The 15598-nt window shown below is 43.9% G+C and overlaps 1 protein-coding gene across 11 annotated transcripts in view; it reads right to left on the bottom strand.

Moving 5' to 3' along the window:
• The window catches only part of LOC102414663 (carboxyl-terminal PDZ ligand of neuronal nitric oxide synthase protein), a 359817-nt gene that overhangs the window by 41402 nt on the left and 302817 nt on the right, over positions 1–15598 (bottom strand). For all 11 annotated transcript variants that reach the window (XM_045165982.1, XM_045165981.1, XM_045165978.1 and 8 more), the window contains one exon: positions 11512–11653. In XM_045165982.1, the coding sequence (XP_045021917.1) occupies positions 11512–11653 (142 nt within the window). The remainder of the gene's footprint in view (positions 1–11511; positions 11654–15598) is intronic.

A 15598-nucleotide genomic window follows, 5' to 3' on the forward strand; every position in this document is an offset into this window, starting at 1 on the left:
GTGATAACACAGAGCCAAGGACACAAACCTGGAATATCTTCAGGGGGCAGAAATCACAGGACTTGGAAATTAATCGTCTATGGGCAGGGAACGGGGAGGGAAAGAGGGAAAGGCAGAGGAGAGGCAGGGAGGAGACAGGAATACATGTGGAATGAGTTTCACAATTCTGACTGAAGTGACTGAGCAGAGACTGGCATCCTACACAGAAAATTCCAGAGAAGAAGGACTATGGGTAAGAGAATGAAACTGGGAAAGTTTGTAACAGCTAACTGGAGATACCGACTATCCACAAGTGGAGAGTTCAAGATAAGATGTGGCCTAGAGATAAACATAAGTTAAAACCACGGGAAGTGAAAAGTAAAAAAAAAAGCACCAAGGACTAATCCCAGGAGAAATGCCCTGGGGATTTCACCCAAGGGGCAGGTGAAAAAAAAGGATCCTGGAAAGCAGCTAGCAGAAAAAGAAGGAAAGAGTGGCAAGAGCGGAGGTGGGGGGCCCCAGAGCTAGGGAAGGGAGTGATTCATTCCCCGTGATGCACACTGCAGAGAAAGGCTGGTTCAATTTGCCAACCTGGCCCTTGTGGATCAGATGGTAAAGCATTTGCCTATAATGTGGGAGACCCGTGTTCGATCCCTGGGTTGGGAAGATCCCCTGGAGAAGAAAATGGTTTTCCAGTACTCTTGCCTGGAAAATCCCATGGACAGAGGATCTTGGTAGGCTACAGTTCTTGGGGTCGCAAAGAGTCGGACATGACTGAGAGACTTCACTTTCACTTTTAGTGACCTGGACAGCTTGTTTCAGGAAATATTGGTAGGCAGCAGATATCAGATCACGGGAGGTTGAAGGGCTAATGGCAAGGGTGGGGTAAAATGCCAACAATGGGGATAAATGTGTGTAGCCTGAAGCTTGACTAGGAAGGAGAGAAAAGAGATAGGCTAGGGGGAGATGCAGGGACAAGAAAGATGTGATTTTTGTTTTGTTTTTCAGATGGAAAAGACTTGCCCTTATCTATCTGCGGTGGAGAAGAAAGCACAGTGAAAGATTCAGGTGATGATTCAGGAGAGGGAGCTGATAGCTCAGGGTTTCGGAAGAGGCAAGATGAGAAGGCAAAGGCAGGTGGAAGGGTTCATCTGGGTCAGGAGAGGGACACTGGACACTAGGATGGGAGCTTCGGGGACAAGGGGGAAGCAGGAGGGCTAAAGGCAAAGCCGCCTGCGGCCAAGTCCAGGGACCACAGACGGGTGTGAGCCGATGTCACAGCGCTAAAACAGCAGGCAATGCTGGATTAATACAGAACTTCTTACCTGTCAGTTATGCCTCAAAAAATGGCTGGGAAAAAAAGAACAAAAGATTATCAGCACTCCAAAAGTGCTTGAAATGGTCACTTTTGGCCTCAAAATTGCAATATTAATCACTTAGACTCAAATAGTGCTTACTGTGTTCCAGGCACTAGTTTAAGGGATGTACATGTATTATTAACTTACTTATCCTTATAACCACCCTGAAAGTTAGGCACTATTATTATTCCCATTAGACAAAGTAACTGAGGCACACAGCTAGTAAAACCGAAGCTAAGGCTCAAAGCCCGCCAGTCTGGCTTTACGCTTGGTGCTTTTAACCACTGCACCACCTTGCCTCCCAACAGGCTCACTGCTTCCACCTGTAGTCAGCCACCCTGCTTTATCTTCTTCATTGCACCGACATCCCCTAAAAAGGCCTCGTGTGTCATCTGTTGGATCCTCCACCCCAACTTCCAATGTGAGTTCCTCGCCAGCAGGAACTTGTTGCCTTCTTCACAGTATTCCCAGTTCCCAGAATCAAGCCTTGCATCTGGGGAAACTAATAAATATCCACTTAATGAAGGAAGGGGATGAAACTAAGGAGAAACTAAGCATCAGGCAGTGGTGGCCTGCTGCGATGGAACGGCAGGTGTGGTGGAGCCCGGAAGTGACGGGACGTCAGGGGTGTGCTTGCTTGAATAAGCCAGATGCCCGGGTCTGGCAGGTGTAACAGGTACACAGTAAATACTCCTGAGCCACCGGTCACCGTCTAGATGACACGAGTCCTGTTTTAAGACGCTCTAATCTCCAAAGGGCTCCAAGCCCTTCCCCACATTGGACTGTCTGCCACCGTGAGAAGACAGATGCCTCCAGGGGAACAGGATCTCTCCCAGGAAACCTGTCCAGGAGTCAGAGAAACTGCACGGGGCAAAGCAAGGCAAGCAGAACAGGGGCAGAGGCCCCACCTGGCTCTGAGCCCTGGGGGAATGGCCAAGGGCAGCTGTTGCCAAAAGATACAAAGGATAAATCTCCCCCAGGGTAGGGAATGGTGGGAATGAGGGAGGAAAGAAAAGCAGACAGAGAGGGCAAGAGAGGCAGTGCACACAATGAAAGCGAGGACCTTCATTAAAGGCGCTGCTGAAAAACCCAGAAGGGGAAGGGCCCACAAGACATCAAAGAAGACAGCAAAGCCTCCACACATTTGGATTCCTCCAGAGTAAACAAGTTTCCTCGGCACAACAAAGGGCCTGCCTGGGGCAGCTCTACTGGAAAGATAAACACCGAATTAAATGAAAGCTCCCTAATGTGGAAGCAAGACTCTCGTTAAAAGGAAAAGAAAAGCTGCCAGCCCACAGTTCCACTCTTAAGCTTCAAGGTGCCCCATTACAGAGAAAAACCCTGATGGAGTCAATAAATGCTTCTGGGGGAAGCATTTATGGAAAAAGCATTTACGGTAACAAGGAATGTGTTCCTAGCAGCTTACAGACAGTAAGGAAGCAAGTGGGGCTAAAAAGAGGAAGTGACTTTGGGGCTTGATAAGAAAACGTTTCCCATTCCAGATCTGTAGAATTTCAAACACTGATACTCAAAGGCGGTTTCACATCCTGGCCATGGAACCACACCACAAACACGGGGTAGCCATCTAATGTGGCTCTCTCATAAAACCATGGGACTTCAGAGATCTTGTCCACTGTCCTCACAGCATACATGAGGTCATGGAGTTGAGATACTGAACTGGAGAACTAGACGATGGCTAACATGTATTTAGAGTGTACACTCATCTCACACGCTAGTAAAGTCATGCTCAAAATTCTCCAAGCCAGGCTTCAGCAATATGTGAACCGTGAACTTCCTGATGTTCAAGCTGGTTTTAGAAAAGGCAGAGGAACCAGAGATCAAATTGCCAACATCTGCTGGATCATAGAAAAAGCAAGAGAGTTCCAGAAAAACATCTATATCTGCTTTATTGACTATGCCAAAGCCTTTGATTGTGTGGATCACAATAAACTGTGGAAAATTCTTCAAATGGGAATATCAGACCACCTGATCTGCCTCTTGAGAAATTTGTATGCAGGTCACGAAGCAACAGTTAGAACTGGACATGGAACAACAGACTGGTTCCAAATAGGAAAAGGAGTTCGTCAAGGCTGTATATTGTCACCCTGTTTATTTAACTTCTATGCAGAGTACATCATGAGAAACGCTGGACTGGAAGAAACACAAGCTGGAATCAAGATTGCCGGGAGAAATCTCAATAACCTCAGATATGCAGATGACACCACCCTTATGGCAGAAAGTGGAGAGGAACTCCAAAGCCTCTTGATGAAAGTGAAAGTGGAGAGTGAAAAAGTTGGCTTAAAGCTCAACATTCAGAAAACGAAGATCATGGCATCCGGTTCCACCACTTCATGGGAAATAGATGGGGAAACAGTGGAAACAGTGTCAGACTTTATTTTTCTGGGCTCCAAAATCACTACAGATGGTGACTGCAGCCATGAAATTAAAAGACGCTTACTCCTTGGAAGGAAAGTTATGACCAACCTAGATAGCATATTCAAAAGCAGAGACATTACTTTACCAACAAAGGTTCGTCTAGTCAAGGCTATGGTTTTTCCTGTGGTCATGTATGGATGTGAGAGTTGGACTGTGAAGAAGGCTGAGCGCCGAAGAATTGATGCTTTTGAACTGTGGTGTTGGAGAAGACTTTTGAGAGTCCCTTGGACTGTAAGAAGATCCAACCAGTCCATTCTGAAGGAGATCAGCCCTGGGATTTCTTTGGAAGGAATGATGCTAAAGCTGAAACTCCAGTACTTTGGCCACCTCATGCGAAGAGATGACTCATTGGAAAAGACTCTGATGCTGGAAGGGATTGGGGGCAGGAGGAGAAGGGGATGACAGAGGATGAGATGGCTGGATGGTATCACTGACTTGATGGACGTGAGTCTCAGTGAACTCCAGGAGTTGGTGATGGACAGGGAGGCCTTGCGTGCTGTGATTCATGGGGTCGCAAAGAGTCCGACAGGACTGAGTGACTGATCTGATCTGATCTGATATGCTAGGAATGATGCTGATTTACCTGCATTATCTCCCAACACCTAGCTAGCAGATAAGAAAGATCTAGAAAGACTAGAAAGTTTGCCAAGGATCACCTAGCTAAGATCATGAACTCCTTATTGCAAAATTCAGACTTAAATTGAAGAAATTAGGGAAAACCACTAGACCACTCGGCTATGACTTAAATCGCTTATACAGTGGAAGTGAGAAATAGATTCAAGTCATTAGATCTGATAGACAAGAGTGCCGGAAGAACTATGGACAGAGGGTTCGTGACATTGTACAGAAGGCAGGGATCGAGACCACCGCCAAGAAAAAGAAATGTAAAAAGGCAACATGGTTGTCTGAGGAGGCCTTACAAATACCTGAGGAAAGAAGAGAAGCTAAAGGCAAAAACGATAAGGAAAGATATAAGCATCTGAATGCAGAGTTCCAAAGAATAGCAAGAAGAGATAAGAAAGCATTCCTTAGGGATCAATACAAAGAAATAGAGGAAAACAATAGAATGGGAAAGACTGGAGATCTCTTCAAGAAAATTAGAGATACCAAGGGAACATTTCATGCAAAGATGGGCACAATACAGGACAGAAGCAGTATGGGCCTAACAGAAGCAGAAGATACTAACAAGAGGTGATAAGAATACACAGAAGAACTATACAAAAAAGATCTTTATGACCCAGATAACCATGATGGTGTGATCACTCACCTAGAGCCAGACATCCTGGAATGCGAAGTCAAGTGGGCCTTAGGAAGCATCACTACGAACAAAGCTAGTGGAGGTGATGGAATCCCAATTGAGCTATTTCAAATTCTAAAAGAAGATGCTGTGAAAGTGCTGTACTCAATATGCCAGCAAATTTGGAAAACTCAGCAGTGGCCACAGGACTGGAAAAGGTCAGTTTTCATTCCAATCCCAAAGAAAGGCAATGCCAAAGAATGCTCAAACTACTGCACAATTGCACTCATCTTACACGCTAGCAAAGTAATGCTCAAAATTCTCCAAGCCAGGCTTCAACAGTATGTGAACTGAAAACTTCAGGATGTTCAAGCTGGATTTAGAAAAGGCAGAGGAACCAGAGATCAAATTGCCAACATCTGTTGGACGATCAAAAAAGCAACAGAGTTCTAGAAAAACATCTACTTTTGCTTTATTGACTACGCCAAAGTCTTTGACTGTGTGGATCACAACAATTCTTCAAGAGAATTGTAGAAAATTCTTCAAGAGATGGGAATACCAGATCACCTTATCTGCCTTGTGAGAAATCTGTATGCAAGTCAAGAAGCAAAAGTTAGAACTGGGCATGGAACAACATACTGGTTCCAAATTGGGAAAGAAGTACGCCAAGGCTGTATATTGTCACCCTGCTTATTTAACTTATGCAGAGTACATCTTGCGAAATGCCAGGCTGGATGAAGAACAAGTCGGAATCAAAATTGCCGGGAGAAATATCGATAACCTCAGATACGCAGATGACACCACCCTTATGGCAGAAAGTGAAGAGGACTTAAAGAGCTTCTTGATGAAACTGAAAGAAGAGAGTGAAAAAAAGCTGGCTTAAAACTCAACATTCAAAAAATGAAGATCATGGCATTCTGTCCCATCACTTCATGGCAAATAGATGAGGAAACAATGGAAACAGTGACAGACTTTATTTTTGGGGGGGTGCAAACTCACTGCAGATGGTGACTACAGCCATGAAATTCAAAGATGCGTGCTCCATGGAAGAAAAGCTCTGACCATCCTAGACAGTATATTAAAAATCATAGACATTACTTTATTGACAAAGGTCCATCTAGTGAAAGCTATGGTTTTTCCAGTAGTCATATGAATGTGAGAGCTGGACCACAAAGAAAGCTGAACGCTGAAGAACTGATGCTTTTCAACTGTGGTGTTGGAGAAGACACTTGACAGTCTCTTGGACTGCAAGGAGGTCAAACTAATCAATCCTAAAGGAAATCAGTCCTGAATATTCATTGGAAGGACGGATGTTGAAGCTGAAGCTGCAATACTTTGGCCACCTAATGCGAAGTACTGACTCATTAGAAAAGACCTGATGTTGGGCAAGACTGAAGGCAGGAGGAGAAGGGGACGACAGAGGATGAGATGGTTGGATGGCATCACCAACTGGATGGACATAAGTTTGAGCCAGGTTCAGGAGTTGGTGATAGACAGGGAAGGCTGTAGTCCATGGGGTCGCAAAGACCTGGACACAACTGAGTGACTGAACTGACTGACCTAGCTAAGAAATGGTTGACTTAGCATTCAAGCCTAGAATTCACCTGAAAAGTGCCAGAAGCCAAGCTCTCCACTGCTTCTCTAGTCCACAGGTCCAGCTCTCCCTCTGTCATGCCACACTGCCTTTTCATTTCCGTGATAGTTAATTTTGTGGGCAAATTTGGTGGAGCCATGGTGTCGATACCTGACCAAACACTATTCTAGATATTGCTGTGAAGGTATTTTTCATACGAGAGTAAACATTTAAATCAATAGATTGAATAAAGCAGATTACCCTCCATAATATAGCTGGGCTTCATCCAATCAGTTGAAAGTCTTAACAGAACAAAGACAGACCTCCTTGGAAGAAGAGGGAATTGTGCCAGCAGACCACTTTAAGACTTGAACTGCAACTCTTTTCTGGGTTTTCAGCCTGGAGCCCACCCTGCAGATTTTGGACTCGCCACACCTCTGTAATCATGTGAGTCAATTCCTTAAAATTAGTACGTGTGTGTGTATCTCCCTAAGACAATTTACATCACTCCACAGGTCAGATTCTCACTTACACAAGTTGGGGAGGGCCCCCCTACTTCCCTTTCTCTGGAGGGATGTATGATACTCAAAGTGCACATTCAAGCCATGCTCAACCTCCTTAAAGAGACACACTGAGTGCTTTGACATCTTAAACTCTGAAGCAAGTATAATGAGCCTGACAGGTTTTCCTAAAATGAACCTAGTTGTTTCCACATGTAGAACGTCAGTTACACTCTTCTTAGGGAAAATGGTATACAGAAGATGCCAAGTGGCTGACGTCTCATGTATATTACTGTAATTTGAAAAAAAAAAAAAAATCACCAAAAAGGTTATAAAAGGAGACAGACATGTAGCTGATGGGTCCAATATCTCAATGCTGACCACCTGTCACAGCCAGAAGAGTGTCACCATGCTGGTCTCTACCTGTAGCCTCAGCCAGCATCACTCATCACCATCCGTGCTCTCTCCAGCCTTCCAGTCTCCCGCTCTAGGCCGTATGACCTCAATCCCACCTACTCCCAAACTTCCCAGGTGGCTCAGTGGTAAAGAACCCCCCTGCCAATACAGGGGATGCAGGTTCAATCCCTGGGTCAGGAAGATCCCTTGAAGGAGGAAATGTCAACCCACTCCAGAATTCTTTCTGGGAAAATCTCATGGACAGAGGAGCCTGGCAGGCTACAGTCCATAGGGTTGCAAAGAGTTGGACACGACTGAGTGACTGAACACACACAGACACACACACATAAAAACACACTACCTACTCCTGCCATTCAAGGTCATCCTTCTTCATCAAGCAGACTGTGAAGAAGTCACTCCCTGCTGAAATTTCTACTCAGTCCCCATATTCACTTTGGCACAGAGTAAACACTGAATCAATGCTGCTGACGACGCCTAAGATGACACACATCCTTTGCCACAATCGTTGACCACATCCCCCACTTTATTCAACAAGTATTTACTGTGTGAAGAGTAGTCCTTACCCCCCAACTCCCCCGACCCTAGAGCTTGTCCTCTACTGAAGACAGATGAGACTATGTATCTGGGAGACAGTGGGCTAAATGCTGGCGGTAGCAGCACCAGCCAAGGGTGAAAAGAACACGGAAACCTAGAGGGAGGAAGTGTTTAAATTTTGGGGAAGGGGCAGAAAGGGAATGGGACAGTGGGAGCTGGAAGGCAGCCTCCCCAGAAGACAGGATAGTGAAGAAAGACTAGAACGGCCGCCTGGAGGTAAATGCAGGAAACGCTAGCACTGGAAATGGGAGGCAGGTGCTTGGGGAGGAGGAGGGGGAAGATAAGAAGGAAACTATGATAGGAAGGGGTCCCCATTGGAATCTCTATTCATTCCCCAAATAGAATCCGTCCTGGTATCACAGGAAATCATATCAACCTTCAGTTCAGTTCAGTCACTCAGTTGTGTCTGACTCTTTGTGACCCCATGAATCGCAGCACGCCAGGCCTCCCTGTCCATCACCAACTCCCGGGGTTCACCCAAACTCATGTGCATCGAGTCAGTGATGCCATCCAGCCATCTCATCCTCTGGCGTCCCCTTCTCCTCCTGCCCCCAATCCCTACCAGAATCAGGGTCTTTTCCAATGAGTCAACTCTTCGCATGAGGTGGCCAAAGTATTGGAGTTTCAGCCTCAGCATCAGTCCTTCCAATGAAAACCCAGGACTGGTCTCCTTTAGGATGGACTGGTTGGATCTCAACCTACCCCCACCCAAAAGAGCCCTGCAGGGTCTGGAAGGGGAAGGAAAGAGTAGCTCCCACAGCAGGAGGGGAAGAAGACCTAGCTCTCAGAGTAGTCTGTATGAAGTGCTTTTCTCTTCAAAGGCCAAACCTGCCCTCTTTAGCAAATGGCTGAGAAGTCGCTTCTGATTAGGTACTTAGAGGCTAGATCAAGCTCCTCAGACAGTTATGTGATAAGAACAAATTTCAAACACTCAACCTCTAGATAACTTCTCTGTGCCCAACCTCTTTCACTCCAGGAATAGGTGGCTTTACCAGAGACAATGCCCTTTACTTTTCAGTTAGAGTATCTTTGTATATGTGCATCCTGGCTGCCAGTTGTATTGTGGGTTCAATAGCCTTTGAGGTGTAGCCATGACTGTCCACCAACAAGGGAACAGGGCATTGACAAAGAAGAGCTAATAATGTAAAGGCATCAATCTAATCCTGCTAGGAGCTCCAAGGGCAAATCCTCCAGTTCAGAAGTGAGCAGATCAGCTTTTGTTCTGAGCAATGTGGCCAGCTATAGGCTGCAATAATGAAAAGTAAATCTTCCTCCCAGTATAGACACTTAGTTCCTCTTTCCAGAATGAACCAAGTTACCAGTTCTGGAGATGTTTTATGCATAGTGGGCATATACGAAAACACATTTACATGAAGAGTTGACTCATTGGAAAGGACTCTGATGCTGGGAGGGGTTGGGGGCAGGAGGAGAAGGGGATGACAGAGGATGAGATGGCTGGATGGCATCACTGACTCGATGGACGTGAGTCTCAGTGAACTCCGGGAGTTGGTGATGGACAGGGAGGCCTGGTGTGTTGCGATTCATGGGGTTGCAAAGAGTTGGACACAACTGAGTGACTGATCTGATCTGATTTTTATACAATATAACTGGTATGCTACCAATTCACAGTTCTACATCTTGTTTTTTAAAAACTCAGCAAAATATCTTGGAGATGATTTTTTATCAGTTCACAGAGAACCAATTCATCCTTTTTAGAGGTTCTGCAATATTCCATTACTTATAACCATAAATTATTATAAAATCCCCTCTTGCTAGTTCCAATTTTTATAACTTTTATATATGCATCATTTCACACATGTATGGGTATACCCTTAAGAGGAATTCTTAGAAGAGAATTTGAGGGTGATTTGGGGGTCAAAAGCATGTGAAATTTTAAATTTAATGATTTCCATATTTTTCTCCAGAGGGTTTCTACCTTTACCACACACTATGTCAACATGTGTGTCTGAGTTTATCTCTGAGCTTTCTATTCCAGTCCACTCAGACACTTACTAATGCATCAGCACAGTTTTACAGCTTTATAGTATGTTTTTGTACCTGGAAAGTCACTGGTCTGTCATCACTCATCTTTTCTAGGATTTTTCCTATCCTTGTTTTTTCCCATTTTAAAAAATAATAATAGCTAACAACATATTTGGTGTTTACCATGTGCCAAGTACCAGATTTGGCATTTTAAATATATCTGCTTATCCAATCAACACAATAATTCTATGAGGAAGATACTACTGTTATTCCTACTTTTCCCAGAAGAGGAAACTAAGACACAGAGAGGTTATGGAATTTGCCCAAAATCACACAGTTAGTGACCAGTGCAACTTGAATGGAAACCGAAAATCTCTACCCTTCATCACTTAGCAAAACTGCCTTTTGCGATGGGAGACCTCTTTTGCCATTTTCTAACTTCTTGAATTGAAAGTTTAATTAATTTGATTTTCATGATCGATCATCTATTATTGTAAATAATTAAACCTTTGATTTTCCTTTAAGCACTATTTTTATCTGCAGCCTATAGTTTTAAATATGATAGCTTACCAAAGTGCCTACTTTGCTGATAAAAATTTGTAATGTTAAATTTATAGATTAACATAAGGAAAATTAACATTTGTATGATGTTGAGATTTCCCAACCAAGAACTTTCCAACTATTTGATTTTCTTCATATAAACATATATTTTATTATGATTATTCAGGCATTTTATCTTTTTAAAGATAAAAAAAAGTTATTTCAGTGGATATTTTCTTCCACTATGACTTCCAACTGGTTGATGTTGGAACAGGAAACCACAGTTATCTATATGTATTTACTGGACCTTACCTCTAAATTCTCTTATTTCTAATAGCTTTCAGTTTATTTTCATGGGTTTCCCACATAAAAATATAAACAATATTAACTTTTTACCTAATACTCATACTTCTTGCTCCCACATTTACTGTTGGAGAGATGACAAAAGACACCTTGGTCTTGCTCCTGACTTTTAATGAGACTTGAAGACTGGAGGTACTGGAATAATGTCTACCCTGAGGGTTTACAGAACTACAGAATTTAGAAGTAGGGAAGAAAAACTGCTTCGATAATTAGAAATTATCTTATTTGTTTTATGAAGGTGATTTTGTATGAAAATTTTCTTTGGGATCTGATTTGGTAGTATAAGCAGCTCTACCGTTAAAATGTGTTTCCTGATATCCAGTTTAAATGCCTCGTTTGATAGTTTACACATCTTTAATTTTCTGTTATAAAAGTAACACACATTCTTGAAAGAAAATGTAGAATCTAGAGAGAAACAGAGAAAATGTTTTTAGGTGAAGTGGCTGCTCTGGGCCTGGGGGAACGGTCCACCACCCACACTGTGTATCCACCTGCCTCTTCACCCGCGTCCACAGCAGCGACCGTGCCTACCTGGGTCTCCTGAGCTGCTGCTGTTCCTCTCGCTCTCCCCGTCTTCCTGGCCATCAGCATTCTGCTGTGTGTGCTGTAGGCTCAGCTTGTGGCAGACCTCGAAGGCCTGCCCCACCGTCCGGACGATTCGCATAGCTTGGCTCTGGGAAGGATAAAGGAGAGAAGAGAATGAAGGATGCGGAGACCCTCTACAAGGACACAAGAAGGGCTGAGGTGGGAGAGGATATGCAGAAGGCATGCAGACAGACACCCATGAAGCCAGCGAGGGAAAGAGGTGGAAAAACCTAATGTTGTTTGGCTGTGCACATACTCACAAAGAAGTATGCAAAAACATTTTCCCTGCCCTCAATTACTCCAGAAAATAGAAACTGTCACCGCAGTTTGGAAACAGTCAACTGAATGGACAGATAGCAAAGATTCCAATTGTGGACTTAGCCCAATTCTACCTAGCAAGTCTGACAACACTGGCTGAGACGGTTCAGAATTCTTTTGGCAACCATGATCAAATGTTTCATGGGTTCATCACGTGAAGAGTAACTCAGCCGTCATTTTCTTTTTCCTGCTAGAAATGGTGGGTTTCCCTGGTGTTCCTGCAGATCAAGGGCTGTGAAGATACAGGACTGAGAAGCCATGGTCTAAACAGCAGAACCAGCTGAAGGCCAGAGTCCAGATCCCTTGGAACATCACTGGCAGCCAACCATATCTGAGGTGAGCTTCCCATCCTTGCTCTAAAGACATCACTCACAGGGTCCATTCCTTTGCTACTTTCTTTTCTTTTCATTCTTTTTCTTGCTATTTAACCTCTTCCTCTAACTGCCCAAGCATTGCGCTTAACCCTAGCTCTTGGTATCCCACTCCTTAGCTAGGACAGCAGGTGGTGGTGGTTGTTAAGTCGCTCAGTCGTGTCCGACTCTTTGAGACCCCATGGACTGCCGCACTCCAGGCTTCCCTGCCCTTCATCATCTCCCAGAGTTTGCACAAACTCATGTCCATTGAGTCGCTGATGCCATCCAACCAGCTCATCTTCTGTCACCCCCTACTCTTCCTGCCTTCAATCTTTCCCAGCATCAGGGTCTTTTCCATTGAGTCAGCTCTTTGCATCAGCTGGCCACAGTTATTGGAACTTCAGGACAGCAGGGACAGGACAAAAGAGCCTGTTCCTGAAAGGAGTCTTAAGTGGCCCATGCAGGCTAGGAGGAACAACCACACGCAAGATTTTCAGGGCATAGTCTCCAAAGTAGACAACTGATTATGATTTGCTAATTGTTCTGCTTTCACTTTCCTTCAAAGACCAAGAATGAATTCAGTGAGAGCTGTGCAAGGTTTAAGAACTCGGGATGGGAAACTGAAGGTCACTGCTCCTTTTACAAAAGTGGTCCCCAACCATTCTGCCACCGCAGACGGTGGAGTATTTCGCTGTGGCTGTCACTCTGCGCCTTGAGTCAAAGATTAATCACATCTTGGATAATCTGCCTTCAGGTCAGTTGTGACTACCTAGTGACACCATCAGTTCACCCATCACATTGGGGAAAAAAATAAAACAAAATAAGCAGTCAAGCAGAGCTTCTCATCAGCAAACCAATTCAATTATAGACAAAAGCAGAGTCCAATGTTTTGATAGCCTGTACAGCCTTGTTGAGGGTAAATGTGTGATTCATTTATGCTTTTCATAATATTGAAATGAGCTCATATTTCTCCATTACTATGCCCAGGAACCCCTAATTGCCTTAGACCTCATGTGTGGAACTGCTGCTCTAATTCACTCTCTGCTAGGTGTTAAGTCCCCAAATAGCTACCCTAACTGTTTTCTCAAGCCTTCCATTACTTCTATGTCCCCTCTTTTCATTTGAGGTCAGAGCATTCATGTTCATGAAAAGGTATTTTAGCCAATCACCATCATATACCTACTTCAGATCTCAGTCAACTTCTTCTCTTTCTGATGTTTCCCAAACTACTTCCTAGAAGTGACTGTCTTAGAGCTCAAACCCCTTTTAGTCCACAAGGCGAACTCCAGGGATGTTCTTAACTTATCTCTTACCTGGAACATCCCGACATGTCTGGATGATGACCACTTCAAGAGAGGCAGGAAGAAAGCAGTAACTTCTGTGGGACCCCCATCACCCAGTGGTGGTCAGAGCCTCTGTCCCTGTATGTCCACACTTCACTTATCTCTGTTTTCCAAAGGTCAGGCTGAGGCCCTTTCTCCCACCACAGGTTTGTACTATCTGAGAGACAACAACTCCTTCTGCACTGGAAGTTGAGGAGCAGCAGGCACTGGTCTTAAGCAACAAGCCTCCATCTTTCTCATGTCTCAAATACATAACAAAGTGTGATTTAGGGGCACAGTCCCTAGCCAATCCAGACCAAGTGCACCACAGCTCTCACATCTCCTTTGACAATCCAGCTGTGCTCTGATAAGGAGGCTGAGCCGGGAAGCTCAATCCTCGGGTGAAAATGGAGAAGAGTCTGCTCTACTCAAAAGAGTTCTCCCCCCAGGCCTTAGATCTGGTGTTGCTTATTCTCTGTAAGAGAATAAGAGCAGACTGCCTGCCTGTGGTTAATCTTTTACAGCAATGCTCATTCCCAGTTTACCGAACCTTAGAGATGCTATAACCTGCCTTCCAAGGACAGCCAGGGTCCATTACACACAGCCTTGCCCCTTTCCCTTCTTCTGACCCTCAGAAATTTTGCTCTTTTATGCATCTTTACAAGTGACAGAAAAGGACAAATTTGGGGAAGTCTAGAAATAAAATATGGTAAGTCTAAATGATATGTAGAGATTGTGTATTTAATTCCATTACTTCCTTATTTTACATAAATTAACCCAGATAAATCCTAGTGCATAAGTACCTGCAAAGGCTGAGTTAGTCTTTTCCCAACTGTATCATTATCAGAGACCCAGTTTCCCTCTTAAAAACGTATGTGTGCTCAATCGCTCAGTCCTGTCTGACTCTTCGTGACCCCATGAACAATAGCACGCCAGACTCCTCTGTCCATGGAATTTTCCAGACAAGAATACTGGAGTAGGTTGCCATACGGAAAGTCCCAAACTTACTACTACATCTGTTGCTCTAAAATCTCAAGTTCTCCTAAGGAGGACATGTTACAAATTCCTCCAAGTCTGTAAGTCACAGACACATCCCTTAACTAACTCTTGAGATGATATTAAAAATGGAAGGGTCCTCAGACAAGTGTCCTTGAGTCTGAGGGATAAACCAGAGAAGGGACAGGATTTCTAAACGTGTCTTTGGAAGGAAACACACCAATATAAGTAAGAGGATATAGTTGGTGGGAAATGACTTTTCAGAGGACCTGCCTTTCTCATGCATCAAGCTGACAAGAGATGATGAGATTCACTGAGGACTGAGCATCTGCAGAAACTGGACCCTGGCTCAGATCCCTAATCTCTCACTTTCATCAGGGACCATCATCTGACACACACTCATCAGTCTCAGCCAACTATTTACAAGCCCAGAATGGATGTAAGGAAGTGGCTGGTCTTAGTGCTTAATACTCATATTATATAATACTCTCTATATATAATACTCTCTATATATAATACTCTATATAGTATATACAATACTCATATTAATATTTAATATTCCATGTCTCATTTTCACATTTTAGTACATTTACCGTGATAAGCAACTGGCCCTCGCCTCTATCATCTGATTCCCGGGAAAAAGTGGAAAATGCAGACTTACAGTTAACTCGTCCTGATTTCCCTATGTTAGAAATGACTCCCCACACCCATTTCCTTCCTAGCCTCCCTTCCTCACATTTGCACTACAAAACACTTTTGTAAACTTCAACTGAAAAAGTGAATCACCGATGTTTATACTCTCTCCTTTGCCTCACAGAGGAATAAATATATGGCTAACGTATATGAGAGCACCTCCCACAGTGCTTGGCATATACCAAGTGCCCAAGAAATGTTTTATTCTGAATATGGAATTCATTGCACCAAAGGGGAAATAAGACAGAAAACAAACAGTAGTTCAGAAAAGGCTGGGCTTACTTTATCAATAACAGAAACATGAAGACATGAAGGGAATTAACTCTTAACGTAGGTAAGTTAGCATCAAAA

This window comes from Bubalus bubalis, chromosome 6 (assembly GCF_019923935.1).
Source record: "Bubalus bubalis isolate 160015118507 breed Murrah chromosome 6, NDDB_SH_1, whole genome shotgun sequence".
NCBI classification, from domain to species: Eukaryota; Metazoa; Chordata; class Mammalia; order Artiodactyla; family Bovidae; genus Bubalus; species Bubalus bubalis.